Genomic DNA, 16,337 nt, shown 5'->3' on the forward strand with positions numbered 1-16,337 from the left:
TTATAAAAATGGTCCTGATTAAATAGGCCCCTTAAGCTTTTGAAAAAGAATAATAGCCTGGTTTCCTAAGAAATCAAAGGGATTCTGAAAGAATCTGAAAGCATAGTGCTAGATTAACCGTTTACTTCCTTAAAAGTCCTGTGTGTGGCACAGTATACAATACAATGTTCCTTCTGTATGTAAGAAGTTAAACTTTCCATCCTGCCTCTCCTCATCATGGTCACTCCCCCTGACAATTGATTAAGGAGGTGGAGAATCTCAGAAAAACAACTTTTCAATGGTCCACTGTATTCTGGTATGTTTGTTTCAGTTCACTGTGTTATAAGTACCATAACAACTTTTTACGTGGAACTGTTCAGAGGTAATGTTGTGTTTCAACACTCAGCCATAAAATACTTTATTATCTTTGAGGAAATTCTGCACTCTTTGTATTGATTATCCTCTCATCTTGTATACAGTCTGTGTTTTTATTTTCACATAAGGATCAACACTATCTTAACTTGCTTTTGTCTCTAATCCTGTATCAATTGTTTTTATTATTGGTTTAACCAGAGCTTAAAAGTATTGACAATATACTAATACCCCTTTCACACTGCAGGTCTTAAATGGTAAATTGCCATTTTTTTTAGCCTTTTAAAACTAGTAGAGCTGCAGTGGGAAAGCTCCAGGGTGATTTAACCATTTAACAAATACCGGTATTTGTTAAACGGTTAAAAAGCAGTGTCCTACCCATTTTTTTGACAGTGCGAACGGCTTGAAACGTGTTACTTGGGCGTTAAATGGGCTGAATGTGTGAATGGTACTTGAAGCTATTTAAAATGGTTTTCTCCTGCAATGTGAAAGTGGTTTATGCTGCTTTCAGACCGCAAAACTTGGTTTGACCCTGTATATTAAAACGTTTAAAAAAACGGGTCTGCCAGGTAACAACCCCTTTCACACCGCATCTCTAAAACGGTATATTACCGTTTAAATGCCATTTTTTATGCAAACGGGTATTATAATTCATGCATTGTCACATACTATGTAACTTATACTCCGTTCTCACTGCCTCAAAAACCCGGGTATTTGCCAGGGCAAGCAGTAATTTCCTGTCTCAGTGTGAAAGGGTCTTTGGTGAAATGCCTCTCTCCCCCGTGCATATCTAATGAGCAGGTCATTAAATATGCATGCAGTGGGACCACTATTGACTGGGTCCTAAATACCGTTTCAGACCCGTTCAGACAGCAAAAAAAAAATGAAACTGGTAGGACCGTGCTTTTTTACCGTTTCCAAATACAGTTTCTTTGGAAATGGTAAATTCATTCTGCACCTTTCAGACCGCACATATTACCATTTTGAAACGGTTAAAAAACTGCAAAATACTAGTTAAAAAGTGCGGTCTGAAAGGGGCATTAGTAGCTCAGAATCATTTTAAATACTGTTTCGAAATACAGGGTCTTAAACGTTTATGCAATGTGAAAGCAGCATACGTTTACACACGTTCTACATCATGGTTGTTGGTAAGGGCCGTATACACTGAGAGATATGTGCCAGAGATTCATAACGGGAGATTCAGCCTGAGAGATTTCAAATCTCTCAATTAAAATAATGGGTCAGCATAAAGCCTGGGGAGTGTCATATGTCAATATTGGTGAAAAAGTGTCTATATTGCACATTCAGTGACCGCCTGCCATAGCCAAATGTATGTTACCTGTGTAAAGAAGTGACTCCAACTGCACAGAGGGTATTTTTATACTGAGGTGAAGGGCGGAGTTTAACAGGTGATATCGCTTCCCTCATTTTAAGAAAAAAGTCCAAGTATTATAGTGAGAGTGCACAGAGGTTACAATGTCTCTATCTGGTGGACTTAATGTAACAAATAGCATACATTGTAGAGAATCTCCTTACCATTTAATCTCAAAGATTTTTCTGTATGAATTTGCTGCAGAACATTATCCAAATGGATTTTAAAAACATCACACATCAACATTAATATGTGTATGTGTGTATATATGTATATGTATATGTATATATATATATATATATATATATATATATATATATATATATATCTCGTGTATGTATGTGTGTGTTGACAAGACAACCCTGGACCGGACACTACAAGCTACAGAATGCAGAGTTTGATGTCTGGTCTGGTGTACCGGGGTATTGTCCGAGTTCTAGTTTTTACTTAATCCAAGGAGGTCCGCACTGGGCAGCAACATTGCTGCACAGTCCCAGCACTGCAGTCTTTGGGCCTCGATCAGCCTGTACAGCTCAGTTGCAGAGTTTTGGAAGGGGCAGGCTTATGTGGCCTACACACAGGGCGATTTGAGAGCATTTTCTAAGGATAGGATACCAAAATGTTCACAATTCATGTGCAGATTTACATAGGGTGGAATTTCACTCTGTATGCGTGGCGGCTAACTACATGCAGTCATCTGCAAAATTTGCAATTGAATAGATACTTGAGCATCCATACAGGATTTATTTTGCACTCAACAGACAAGTGTCAAGTGGTGGTTCGTGACATTGAACTCAAGACTTCTGTTCAGTATCAATATCTGGCTGAACCACCCAAAATTGTGGATTGCCCATATAAAAACCAGTGTATGAATAAGATTGATCCAAAAATATCAAATGGTCAGGTATGCTGTATTATCCAGCATGTCCATGTGATGTGAGATATACTGAATTTGCAAGGCAGCTGTGATGTCATGATGGGAGACTCAACCAAAGCATAGGTGACTATAAATAGTACTGTACCACACAGGGGTGTAACTCTCAGAACCAAAAGAGTTGCAGGCCTTTGGAATTCAAGCGCTGAAGGGCACCTGCATGTACAGCAGCTTCTGTGTATGGTCAGAGTGGGATTCAAATGTGAACGCTGCATCTTCTAACAAAGCGGTGTGGTGCAACTGCTGCAGAGTTAATTAGCTCTGTCCCAAGACACCTGCAGTAGAGAACAGATTGTCTCCTGTCTGGTACCACTCAACCTGCGCTATAGCAAGCATAGGTGCCGAGCACCCACGGGCCATGGTCGGAGCTCACCCGCTGTTTGCCATCGGGGATCCTGGCAGTGCCACAGCGGGGTCCCAGCAGCGGATATGCCATCAGCAGCGGTGATCCCTGCGGCGGATGGGAACTAGTAGCGGTATTAATACCGCTGCTAGTTCCCATCTTCCACAGGGACCCTACTGCTGATGGCATATACACTGGTGGGACCCTGCTGTGGCACTGCCAGGACCCCCTGTCTACCTCCATCCAGGACTGGGGGGGCACCCAGGCGCCCCTGATCGCAAGTGATAGTGCACACGTTGAAATGGAAACCACTGGTGAATGCTGAGTCTGGCCATGTCTCACTGGCCATTCTTAAAGGGTCCATACATCTATGATGTATTGGAGCAGTGATTCTCAAACTCGGTCCTCAGAACCACACACAGTTCACGTGTTCCAGGTCACCAGGCAGGTGTACAGGTGCATTCATTACTCACTGACACATTTTAAAATATCCACAGGTGGAACTAATTATTTTACTTGACTGTGCACATGTATATATGGGGGTGCTAGGTAAAAACCATGGGAATGGATCCCTGAACTCCAGCCTGTGCATAATCCGTCCATGACTTGTAGTGTCCCATCCAGGGGGTGCCTGTGGCAGCTGTCACCAGGGAGATGTGGAAGGAGAGATTACAGTCTACAAGCTCTGGAATGGCACTGTTTCATGAATGGAGTCTGTCCAGTCCAGCGTTCCGGGTTCTGTTCCAGTTTTTATCCATTTCCATGTTATTAGGGTGCACGTTTGGTAACGAGTGGCATAACCATTGTTCTATGTGTCTTTTATAGTTCAGGGTTGACTACCTGACCCTCTCCTTCAGGGAGAAAATGCTCTGTTCCTGGACTTCCCTGGAAATGTAGGATCGCCATCACCTGTGGTGAAACACCTTTCTTATCAATTACCTAGCTCCCCAGAGGTGATGGCAATTATACATTACCATGGAAGTCCAGGTACAGAGCATTTCCTCCCTGAAGGAGAGGGTCAGGTAGGCAACCATGTTATAGTTTAATTTATTAAATTGTTAACATGTGCACAACCATCAGAAAGCCTTGCAGTGTATAGGCCCATACACACTTGACGATTTTCAGCTGAAAATCGCTCAAAACAGCAGTTTTGAGCGATTTTCGGCTCAAAATCGCCTAGTGTGTATGGCACATAGATTGCCCACTAGCGATGATGCGCGCTCCCGCATCATCGCTAGGAAAGTGGTTCATCTGCTGGTTTTACCAGCAGATGAGGCGATGATGGATGGTTTTTCATCCATCATCGCCATGTGTGTACGCCTGCCGGGCTGAAAGATTAACCACTTTCAGCCCGGCGGACCGCCCCCCCGCCTGTCATACTCACGTCACCCTGCGCTCTCCCTCTGGCCGCCCGGCTGCTGCTGCTGCTGCTCCCCGGCGAGGTTAAACACCCGGCTGGCCCCGCCCCCCACCCTGCACAACACGGAGCAGACAGCACAGAAGTGCTGTCTGCCCAGCTAAACACACTGACCACCAATGTTTATATATTTCTGCACACTGCCACCAATGTATTAATTGGTACTTGTGTATTTTGGCGGCGCCCCCGATGTCCGTCGTACGACGAACAGATCGCATCGCATGCCATGCACCCGATGGCATACGATGCGATGCGACGCGATTTGGACCCCCTATACGACCAAAAATCGTATAAGCACCCTAAAGGGTGCTTTTGAGCACCCAAATGGGTGCTTACAATGTTAAATGCACCCCCACGCCACCCCCCCACTATAAACGTGAACCCGAAGCGTGGCGAGCGGCGGCGGTACGCGTCCTACGACCTTTTCATACCCCCACTATCCACGTCGGCGTGGAGTTGAGAATAGAATAGTGTGGCGAGCGCAGCGAGCCACCGAGCCCGAAGCGTGGCTAGCGGACGCGGATACCTTCACAGGTAAACGCGTCCCTTCGCGGGCTTCACAGGTATCCGCGTCCGCTCGCCACGCTTCGGGCTCGGTGGCTCGCTGCGCTCGCCACACTATTCTATTCTCAACTCCACGCCGACGTGGATAGTGGGGGTATGAAAAGGTCGTAGGACGCGTACCGCCGCCCCTCGCGGGCTCGCTGCGCTCGCCACGCTTCGGGTTCATGTTTATAGTGGGGGGGTGGCGCGGGGGTGCATTTAACATTGTAAGCACCCATTTGGGTGCTTAACATTGTATAAGCACCCATTAGGGCATTGTACAATGGCATACAATTTCAAAATTGTATGCCATCGTGCACTATGGTACGATATCGCGTCGCATCGCATACCATCGTTTGCGTTATGGTATGCGATGCGATGGGCGCCGCCAAAATACACAAGTACCTTTTAATTTAAAGGCAGCAAATATTATTAATATTATATATATATATATATGGTGGGGGGGTTGCTCCGGCACTACTCGCTCCACTGGGGAAGGGGGTGTGATGCGGGTGCCGCGTTGCTCCACGGGGTATCGCTCCGAGGGAGGGAAGGGGCTGCGGGTGATGCGGCCGGCGCTGCATGGCTCCACGGGGGGGAGGCCGGCGGGTGATGCGTGAGGGCTGCCACGTCGGAACCCTTGGAATTCAAACCCAGCCCATTTATAATGAAAGATTTTCAGCAAAGTCTTTCGCCCTTCTGAAAATCTCTTGCTCTTTGGGGACAATAGCTCAGTGTGTACGCACTACTTTGGTGAAAGATATATCTATCAAAGATTTTGGCAAAGTCTTTTGAAATGAAAATCTTCAAGTGTGTATGGGCCTTATGTGTCACACACGTGTCCTCACAGAGCAGGCAGCACTGAGATTGTAAGCAAAACTTTATATTCTCTATGATGCACAGCCAATTACTATGTCATCTGTAAATGAACAACCAGCCCAGATATCACCATTCCGTCTCCTACCAAATATATAACAAAGTGTGTGCAAACATTTTTGTGTTCCCAGGTCGGGCGCATCGGGAAACCCGTCCGGGAGCAGCGGTGGAGTGAGTCCTCCTGGAAGATAACATCTGTGTGGACTGGATGGACCCAGTGCTGGTTTTCCGCCTCTCGCTAAGTACATACGGCTGTCGCCAGATTAACCTCCTGCGAGTTTTTTGTTTATTTTTTTACAAACATGTACATTGGTGTGAGACGCGCGTCCCAGCATGGCTGCCTGCATAGGGGGTTCCGGCACACCGTCCCGCCCGGCCCGCAGCCTGCCAGGGGCACAGCTCTCTGGGCACAGCGGCCCCCATCTGTGCAGCGGGCATGGGGCAATGCCCGGCTTTGTGAGGGGACCCGTCACCAGGCCGCAGCCGCCCCCCTCACCTGCAACAGCAGCCGCCTCCGGGCACCGTACTCCACGCGGTGCGGGGACAGCAGCAGCCCAGCTGCTAACTATCAGCATGCCTTCCGGACCTCAGTCCTAGACCCCGAGCAAGCCTGGGGTACAGCAGCGGAAGGCATTACATGGTTTAAGCCATGGACCAGAGTTATGGACAACTCCAATCCCCCATTCACACAGTGGTGAGTGTGCTGCTGCTGCTGTACATGGCAGTATTATTGTTATTTAAACCAATGTTTCTTACTGACGCTGTGCACACTGCCACGGTGGTGTCACATTGTTGTTACAGCCAGGCACATGCCCACAGACGCCCATTACGTACTGCAGATCATGCAATGCTAGGGGATATGCCGCACCGTGCATGTATGGTGTGTGTAAAAGTGTCACTGATGTGTAATATATGTCACTGACCCTGCTGCACTATAAGCAGGCCACCATATGGGACTTGGCCATGTTTCTAAATGTACACACAGTATCAGGGAGCTGCATACACCACTAGGAGAGCAGAGCTACAGACCAGTAAGCTATAATATTATAAATTCCAATGCAATCTGAGAACTCGCAAGTACATTTACTACCTATGTACTGTATATGTTGCTGCAAAATACAGCTCCCAACCCAGGTTCGGCGGGGTGGCGTTAAGCTACTCGTAAGCAGTGAATGACTGCCAAACAAAGTCAAATCTCTGAAACCACGAAAACACACAGGTTTTTACTGAACCGCTGTAATGTCATGCGAAAATGTCTTTTGTCGGTCGATCCTATAGAATAACCCTATATTAAAAAAATAAAATAAAAAATTGGTATGCACTGCCAAGTGTCTCCTGGAATGTTCTGTGAGCTGTCTCATTCCAGTTCCAGACTAAGGGCCTGATTCAGACCTGTTTGCTAGGCTGCGTATGTTTGCAGCCTAGTGAACAGGTAAATGCAGACCAAAGGCCCCCTCGCCAAGTGAATTCTCGCATTTGCGGGTGAAAAATTAATTGTGGCTCGCAGATAAGTCAGTCTGAACTCTCTTTTATCCTGGCCGGAGATGGACAAATTTGGGGAGGATGCCCCTGACCAGGCATTGACACGCCTGTGTTCGTTGGGCGTTCCCCCTACTACAGCCCTTTACCCCGCTCCTGGCAGTGTGAGCTCCGAGTGTGATACTTGCCGAAAATGTTCGCACATGGGGTTTGCACATGCACAGGCCCCCTCCATCCGAGTGTGTGTGAATCTACCCTTAAATCCCTTATTGCAGAAAGATCAGTCTGTGCTATGAGTCCCACTTCCGATAGCTGGGTACAAACAGTATGGGCTATTTCACATGCTCCGGCTCCTGCCGGGTGGCGAAAACCAGCAGTTTAGTGGTGGGTATGGCCACAGCCCGGCAGCCGTCCCTTCCGTCCCTTCTGGTGGGGGGATCCAGCTGCAACCGGGCGGCCGGGCCGTGGCCGTCCCGTGTGAATGGACACATTTGTGTGCATTATTAACTACGGTGTTCGCCGTCCGGTTTGTGAGAATTCTGACACAACCGCTAAGGCTATGGTTTGTAGTAAAGTAGCTATTCTATATGTGTATATGGTCTTTGCAAAATGTTTCCATGGATACTTTAATATGCTTTTGATCAGACACCCACCTTGTGCAGTATTTAAAGTAGAAAGATTTTGCTCCCAATGTATTACCTGGGGTTATTGAATACCACCCTAAGTAATATTTTTTTAAACGATATCGCGCAATTTGGCGCTTCTGAGGAATATCGTTTGTAATATAGCTTAGTATTTCTGCTCAGGTTAACTATGTCCTCCGTCATCTATGAAGCTTAACTTGACCATATCCTCAACATCTGCACGTTTGGAGCAGGGGCCCAATGAGGTCACTGAATGAGATTGTTACTGGTACCAGTGTGTATGCACTATATAATTTGCTAGGAGTTCAAGGGAGATAGTTGACTATATCAAAAGCCTAATTCAGCATGGATCGCTCATTGAACTGCATGTACAAAGAGTTTGCTTTGCGAGTACGCATTTTGCAAATAAGTACGCATAGCAGTCACGATTAATTGTCTGGAAGCGCTGTGTTCAGGGGTGGAAAAAATGGAAGGTTTTATAAGTATGTTTGTGAAAACCCAGGAGTGCCACAGTGTTTTTGGTGGATCTCTGACATCAGCTATGATCACTTCCCAGTCTGTTTGTTTTTAGCAGATTAGTGGAAGGCTTATGCTGGGTACACACTAGATAAATATAGATATCGATATTGGTGCGCTGAGGGAACACTATATCGATTGTACACACTGGCCAACCATTGCTGACCATCAAATGATGTGGAAAGTGCATGAATCTCAGAGATGTCAGCTGCACACCCCCGACGTCAGGGGCCGATTACCATGGGAAAGCCCATAAAATGCTGGGCGTTCCCACGAACGCGACTATGCGCCACTACCCCAGGCCCCATGGTCGCACGCACACGCGTATGCACATGTGTAGTAATGACCCTGCCCATGTGCATACGCCCACCTTCGGTCCCTGTGCGAATGTTCTTATCTGTGCGAATGGACCAGAATAACCCCATGATACTGCATAGTGTTCTGAATAGGCTCCCTGGCCATTTTCTAAGCTTCTAAATGCAACCTGCCCTTTTGTGTGTGTCTCCCACCCTCCCCCTGCGCTGACATGCAGATGAGAACTATCTGTGGATGGGGTTGCGGGGAGCATGATTCATCCAGCAGTGACAGCAGGAATCGAAGTGGTGATGGAGCGGGGTCCTGGTAAGTATGAGAGGGTTCCTCTGCTATTTAGGCCTGACGTGCGTGCTATAGCTGGCAGGATTGGTCAGGGATGTGACCCTAGTTGTATAACACGACCTAGTGGTGCTGATGACAGTTTTGAGGAAAGATGGAGAGAGGTTGGGGGTTCCCGCTCAGTAGGGGGGTGCATGCTTGGGGGGGGGGGGGTGGGGTGGGATGCCTGCTTGGTGGGCAGAACCCTGCTCTAAAACGTTCCTAGAGTGAACACACTTGTATGCGGTTCTTTTGTATCCTATGTGATCCTAGCAGAGGTTACGGGCTGCAACAAATATACATGGCAGCCTGTAGGATCTGCTACTGTGCTGCGAGGTGCACGTGAAAGGGCCTCACATCGTAATTGCAGATAAATGTCATGCGATGTGCCACTTTTTATGCTATCCGTCGCAATCGCATAAAAAGTGGCCATATCGCAAAAGTGGATGAGGCCTACAAGGTAGTGGTTGCATAGAAATATAAGAATGGACTTGATAGTTTTACCTCCTATGGCCAGGCCAGCATTTTTGTTGTGTGGTAGGTGGAGACATTTGGGTGTGGTATATGGTCCCGACAGTCATTAGCCTGATGTCGGGATCCCGAGTGGCCGGACTCAGACAGCATGGTGAGCGCAACAAAGCCCCTTGTGGCTCGCTGCACTCACAACGTTGCGGGCACAGTGACTCGCTGCGTGGGCACCTATTCTATTCTCCCTCTATGGGGGTCGTGGACCCCCACGAGGGAGAATAGCCGGTGGCCATCGGGACCCCCAGTTTCGAGGTTTTGACTGTCTGTATCCCGACGTCGGTGTAATGACTGTCGGGATACTGTCCGGCACCCAAGACATTTTATGTTCTTGTGTTTTTTTTTTTTTCTTATGTACTGCCTAATATATACAGCTTTCTTTAGTTAACATATTATCTTGTTTATAAGGTGAGACAAATGGTTCGCAGCACCGCACATACAGTATGGCTCACACAGAACAATTCAGGGTACTCAGAACTTAACAGTAACTGACAAACTAAAACAGAGTGCAGGTAACGTGTTTTATAAAAAAAAAAAATTGAAATATAGATTTGGTTTAGATTTGTCTTCTGTTCATTTATTCTGCATTTTGTTAATTGATAAAATTAAACTATTAACACTTCTATTTTTTAAAGCATTCAAACTGCAGATATTTTTTTCTTCACTTGCCTACACTGTGTGTGTGTGTGTGTGTGTGTATATATATGTAGCTGTTTTTATATATTTATAAAATATTTTATCATTTAGATTAGTGTTTCCCGCAACAGGTTACAAAATGCCTTGAGTGACAACACAAATATTTTTTCATCTTTGTAAGCCTGTTTGTTCATCTCATCCTGTATCCTGGAAATATTTTTGACATGGAAGTGGCAGAACTGCAAGAGGTATTGAATGTGTGGTTTGCAGGAGAGGGAAAACTCGCATATAACTGAAAAGGCCCCCATACACTATGCAATTTGGACCCCATTTCACCAAATTCCAGTGGATCAGGCCGAGAAATCGACCCGAATCCCAAGTGTATGACATCTGATCAGAGTCTGAGTTTGGACAGCTGCACATAAGATAAATGTTATGTGCAGCCATCCGCAGCAAATTGTGATACCGTGTGGAGAGTGGGGCGCGGAGGGGAAAATTGAAAAAGTTCAAAAGAATGGGCTCCTGCCTAATACAATCAGAGGTTGCTGATTGGCTGACAGAGCTCTCAGTCGATCAGCGGTTGCCCAGTTTTTTTAATAGTATTTTTCAATTCTGACGCCTGCAGCTCCCTGGGCTTACATGTGATCAATCACATGCAAAAAAAATGGCATATCAAGTGCCAAATCTTAGTGACCTCTCCCTGGGAGCTCAGGAAAATTGGGTTTGACTTGTCATTAGGACAAGTTGGCCAAATGTATATGGGCCTAAAGACAGTGTATTTGATTGCTAGAGGACTTGAGGTTATGAGGGAGGACGGAAAGATGATCAGCTCAGTCTTAGGGTGGGATGTATTAAAATACATCGCCGCCCTTCTCCGCGATGCTGCCGCATATGTACTAACATATGCGGCTGGCATCGCAGTGCGATGACGGAGGCCCCCCGCGATGCCTGTACTCTGGTGTGCGGGGGGTCTCCGTCATCTCCCTGCCGCCACGCTCTCCCCTCACACCGGGGACAGCTAAGCATGCTGTCCCCGGTGTCGCCTCCTCCTGCGGCTGCTTCACTAGGGGGAGGAGGGGTTTACCTTCCTGGGTCCAGGAGGACCCTTCAGGAAGGTAAGCCAGAGGGGGGGTCGGCGAGGCGGTGGGTTTGCGTCGGCGGGCCGCGAAAAGAAGCCCATAGGCTTCTATTCAGTGCGGTATCATTTTTGATACATTGGAAAATGCTGTCAAACCGGGGTTTTACCGCATTTTCCATTTGATACATCTCGCCCTTATGCCGGATACACACTAGATTATTTGTCCAGTCCTCCAGGTGTTTGAAAATCTGGTAATCTATAGACCCAAATGACCAATCAACCATTTGTTCTCAAAATCCAAAAAATGGGCAAAAATGGTCGTTCTGATAAATTAGTTAAATAAAATTGAGTGGTGTAAATTTTCAAAAGAAATTCTTTAGATAATTACATTTCTCCTGTTTTGATGGATACTTTTTTTTTTTTTTTTTGCTATGAAATTTATTATATATATTTTTTTCTTTACCTCCTGTGTGTTTCTGTATGCATATAATGCTTTCAGACCGCAAAACTGGCTTTAAACCCTGTATTTGAAAACGTTTCCAAAACGGGTCTGCCAGGTAAAGCCCCTTTCACAATGCATCTCTTAAACGGTATATTACCGTTTTAAGTGCGTTTTTTTTTTTTAACACTGGCAGACCCGTTTTTGGAAACTTTCCAAATACAGGGTCAAAGCAAGTCTTCAGCGCCCCCCCCCCCCCCCCCCCTCGTGGGTTAACACCCCCCCCCAGGGCTAACAAACCCCCCCCAATGTGCATCCGTCCATACTGCAGTGCCGGGATCTGCAATTACGGAGGCACCGGCTGCACGGGGGGGGGGGGGGTTTCTTAACATATTGCGAGGGGGGGGGGGGGGAGAGTCAGGGGATGTTAACCCACGGGCGAGGGGTGTCTCCAGTGCTATGAATATTTAATGAGCGCTCATTAAATATTCACTGCGCTGAATTTAGGACCCAGCTCATTGGCAAATACCGTTTCAGACCCGATTTTGATGCCAAAATCTGCCGATCACTGAAACAAATCTGTAATGTGTGGGCAAGTCAAATAGGTTTCTTTTAAATCCAAAGAAATTTCTTCTCAGAGTAGGTGAATTTTAAGAACAATTTTATTAATATAATAGTAAATAAAACAGGTACCACACCAGATGGTAAAAACAAGAAAGAAGGCAAGGGTGATGAGTGGACCCGGACACGCTCACCCCTTAAGTCTCAATCTTATAGTGTGTACCTGCAGGAAACACCAATGCGTTTCGACATATATTTAGTCTTTTTCAAGGTGTACACCTTGTAAGCAGACGTGTGAGCATCATCTCTATATTGATTTGAATGGTGTGAAGTTCCTTTTGGGATAAAGATACCCTTTTGTGTCTGGTATAGCACGTATGAATGTAAGCTTCATGTAAGAGAAATACTCTATCATCGACACCGAGGTGCTCCTGTAAAGAGGAAAAACTTTCCACAACCCATAGTGGAGGAGGGCCAGATCCTATATTCATTATTAAGACTATTTATCTTCTTGTAATATTGGTCACACTATGGTTTTTTTCTTTTCCCAATGTCATTTATTCTTTGGAAAATCTTTGAAATCTTTGAAAAAGGAAAAAAGCATTGAAAAAGGACCACATCCTAATCATTTTACTGTGGATGGTAAGAGTGCAACTAAGAGACTATCTTCCCTTCTTTTTGTGCACAGTTAATATTTTAGAGATTTGGCGACCTCTTTTCTAGACAAGTTTCTGGTTAGCTGCTCTAAGCGCAATAGTAGTCTGTTATTTTTTGTATTGATTAGATTTATTACCTGTTCATAACCCCACTAGCCACAACGGCATGGAGTTTATTTTATATAGTGTGGCGAGCGCAGAGAGCCACTGTGCCCGAAGCGTGGTGAGCGGACGCTGATTACTTTACATGTATTCCGTGGCGAGCAGACGTGAAATACATGTAAAGTAATCCGCGTCCCCTCGCGGGGCTTGCTCGCCACGCTTCGGGCTCGGTGGCTCGCTGCGCTTGCCACACTATATAACATCAACTCCATGCCATAGTGGGGCTATGAACAGGTACTAAATCGCATCGCACATCGAATCGAATGCAAATCGCATGCAATATATCTGCCGCTGTGAAACTAAACAAATACCAAGAAACCATATATCTGGGGGAAAAAAATCACTGGATCTGAGAAGCAATTAATTGTGATTGCTGATGTATGGGGGCCTTTAGTTTGCATTTTGGAATTGTTACTTTTTAATACATATTGTATCATATCGATGCGGTATATAGTAGTTCAAAGTAGCAGTTCACTAATTATTACCCTTCTGACGGAGATCCAAAAAGGGTGCTGTTATCAGTGATATGGCAAAGTGCGGGTGGCAGGGGGAATGGAGTGCAGTTGTTGGTCGCACTGTAAAGGTGGCCATACACCGGTCCGACTAGTCTGAGCGACAAGTCCAATCCAGCTTCCCTTAAACTTCCCCGGCAGCTCCCTGGGGCTGCTTATCACCGACTTGGCACTTGATGTGCCATTTTTACATGCAATTTATCGCATGTAAAGGGACTCCCGGGGAGCTGTCATGGGAGTTTATGACTACAAAGCACCCAAGATGTGCACAGACAACTGCACATCCGAATTATCTGATGTAGCACATCCAACATGGGATCCAAACATTGGGTGGGATCAGATGTGAAACACATAGGATTTGGCCACTTATTATCCGATCTCTCGGCCTGATCCATCAGATTTGGATGAAAAAAAGCCAAATCACATCAGTGTATGGGCACCTTTTTTGTTTCCATAACTGGCAGGGACAGACCTCTCTCGTTCTTGGCCTAGTAGCACTGTCCACCTCTGATGGAAAGCAAAACTGCCTCCACTGTCTGGACATGGACAAACACTTGGACAGTGTGTTTCAGGGGAGGGGGCCCTGCTGCTCCAGCTCCCCTGACTGTGAGTACAGGTGCGGGCTGACACGTGAGCTGTCTTTAAGCAGAGGGGATGGGGGCACATGGTCAGATATAGTGGTGAGAGTTGGGAACTACTTTTTAATGCGGTGTGGTTTAATCTTTCGCTTATTATGGCCTTTGTTAAAGATTTAAGCAACTGTGCTGTACTAGTGGATTTTGTATCCACTAGGATGCAAGCAGTATGAAATAGAATTTTTGTTTTCTATTTTTGTGATATTTGGTTCTCCAGATTAATCTGTAAAGTAAGTTTATAATTCAAACATTTCTAGTATTTTTGTAGACACTTCAAGTGGATGTGTTAAATGTACAGATGGCCTTACAACTGTGCCAAAAGTTAAAAACACATGCTAATAAGACTAGCAGCAATGGTACATTATCGTCAGTGCTGCTACCACCTGAAACCCCCGTTTCCCCCCCACCACCACCTGACAGCTAAAACAGGGCCAGTTCAGCTACTTATATCTCCTGCAGCTCAGCACGCGACACTCAGCCCCAGTCTGAGGCTGGCCACTGTCACTGTGTCCTATCCAGCAGCAGAGCCCCAGAGCTCCATGCTGCTGCAGCAGAACGAGCGTACGTTGACCTCACTACAAGCCGGAAAACAGTCAGCCCACGATGGCCCATGTGGTTCTTACCTGTTATACAATTCTAGGATTCTATGGTTGGTGTGTTGTGTTGATGATTGGGGCTCACAATGGGTGTCCAGATAGTGGGCTATACTTTGGGGTCCCGCTGGCATGAATGGCGATCCATGCACTATTGGCAGTCAATTTAAGCTATTACTCTTGATTTTAGTCCATTTGTACAACGGTGACTGATCACTGTGTGGCCAGAAAGCAAACTTAATTTGGTTACAAGATAGAAAGTGTATTTTATGACAGGCGCCTATGTGGGTGCAGCTCCCACTCGGGGGTGTCAAACCCCAATAATGGTACACAGAACAAAAAAGGGGGGTAGTGGAGCGCTATATATTGTGTGATTGGATCAATTAGGTATTACAATGACGTTTTTATTAAATATAAAGGTACTCTCAACCTAGAAGGGCGCCCATCGCGGGCATCGCATGTACTAAAAAATCGCATGCGATGCGACCAACGCGATGACCGCGATTTCCCATAGGGAACAATGTTAAATGTCCCAATTGACCCGATTTTCCATAGGGAACAATGTTAAATGGCCCACAGAGGCCAAATAGGCACCCTGAAGTGTGAACTGGCCCCCCAATTGTTAACGCCACCCCACGATCAACGTCAACCCGAAGCGTGGCGAGCGCAGCGGTACGCGTCCTTCGACCTTTTCATACCCCTCTATTTACGTCGGCGTGGAGTAGAGAATAGAAAGTGTGGCGAGCGCAGCGAGCCACCAAGCCCGAAGCGTGGCGAGGGGACGCGGACACCCTCACAGGTATACCCGTCCCCTCGCGGGCTTCACAGCTGTCCGCGTCCCCTCGCGGGGCTCGCTGCGCTCGCCACGCTTCGGGCTCGGTGGCTCGCTGCGCTCGCCGCACTTTCCATTCTCAACTCCACGCCGACTTGGATAGTGGGGGTATGAAAAGGTCGTAGGACGCGTACCGCCACCCCTCGCGGACTCGCTGCGCTCGCCACGCTTCGGGTTGACGTTGATCGTGGGGTGTGGCGTTAACAATTGGGGGGGCCATTTCACACTTCAGGGTGCCTATTTGGCCTCTGTGGGCCATTTAACATTGTTTCCTATGGAAAATCCGGTCAATTGGGACATTGAACAGGAAAATCGGGTCAATTGGGACATTTAACATTGTTCCCTATGGGAAATCGCGTCGGTCGCATGCGATGCGACCGACGCAATTTTTTTTTTCTAACGATGCCCACGATCAAAATCGTGGGCACCCTTCTAGGTAAAGAGTACCAATATAAAATATAATTGATAAAATAGTAGGTGCAATTGTTAGCAGCAACAAGTGTATAAAACAATAATGGCCATTTAACTCAATATTAATTAATCAAATAAACGGACATAAAGAGGTTAGATACTTATATATTGGAGAGTCCCATGGGTTCT

At 46.4% G+C, this 16,337-nt stretch overlaps 1 protein-coding gene across 4 annotated transcripts in view; it reads left to right on the forward strand.

Annotated features, from left to right (window-relative positions):
• Positions 1-261: 261 nt before the first annotated feature.
• The window catches only part of ACSS3 (acyl-CoA synthetase short chain family member 3), a 137,748-nt gene continuing 121,672 nt past the window's right edge, over positions 262-16,337 (forward strand). Inside the window, exons 1-2 of one of the 4 annotated variants that reach the window (XM_083182318.1) lie at positions 262-295; positions 5,968-6,530. In XM_083182318.1, coding sequence (XP_083038444.1) covers positions 6,139-6,530 — 392 coding nt within the window. In that variant the 5' untranslated portion in view covers positions 262-295; positions 5,968-6,138. Of the gene's footprint in view, positions 362-3,712; positions 3,736-5,811; positions 5,830-5,967; positions 6,531-16,337 lie in introns of those variants that run through there. The other 3 variants (XM_083182317.1, XM_083182319.1, XM_083182321.1) reach the window with 3 other exon arrangements.

This window comes from Crinia signifera, chromosome 4 (assembly GCF_055691185.1).
Source record: "Crinia signifera chromosome 4, ASM5569118v1, whole genome shotgun sequence".
Taxonomy (NCBI): domain Eukaryota; kingdom Metazoa; phylum Chordata; class Amphibia; order Anura; family Myobatrachidae; genus Crinia; species Crinia signifera.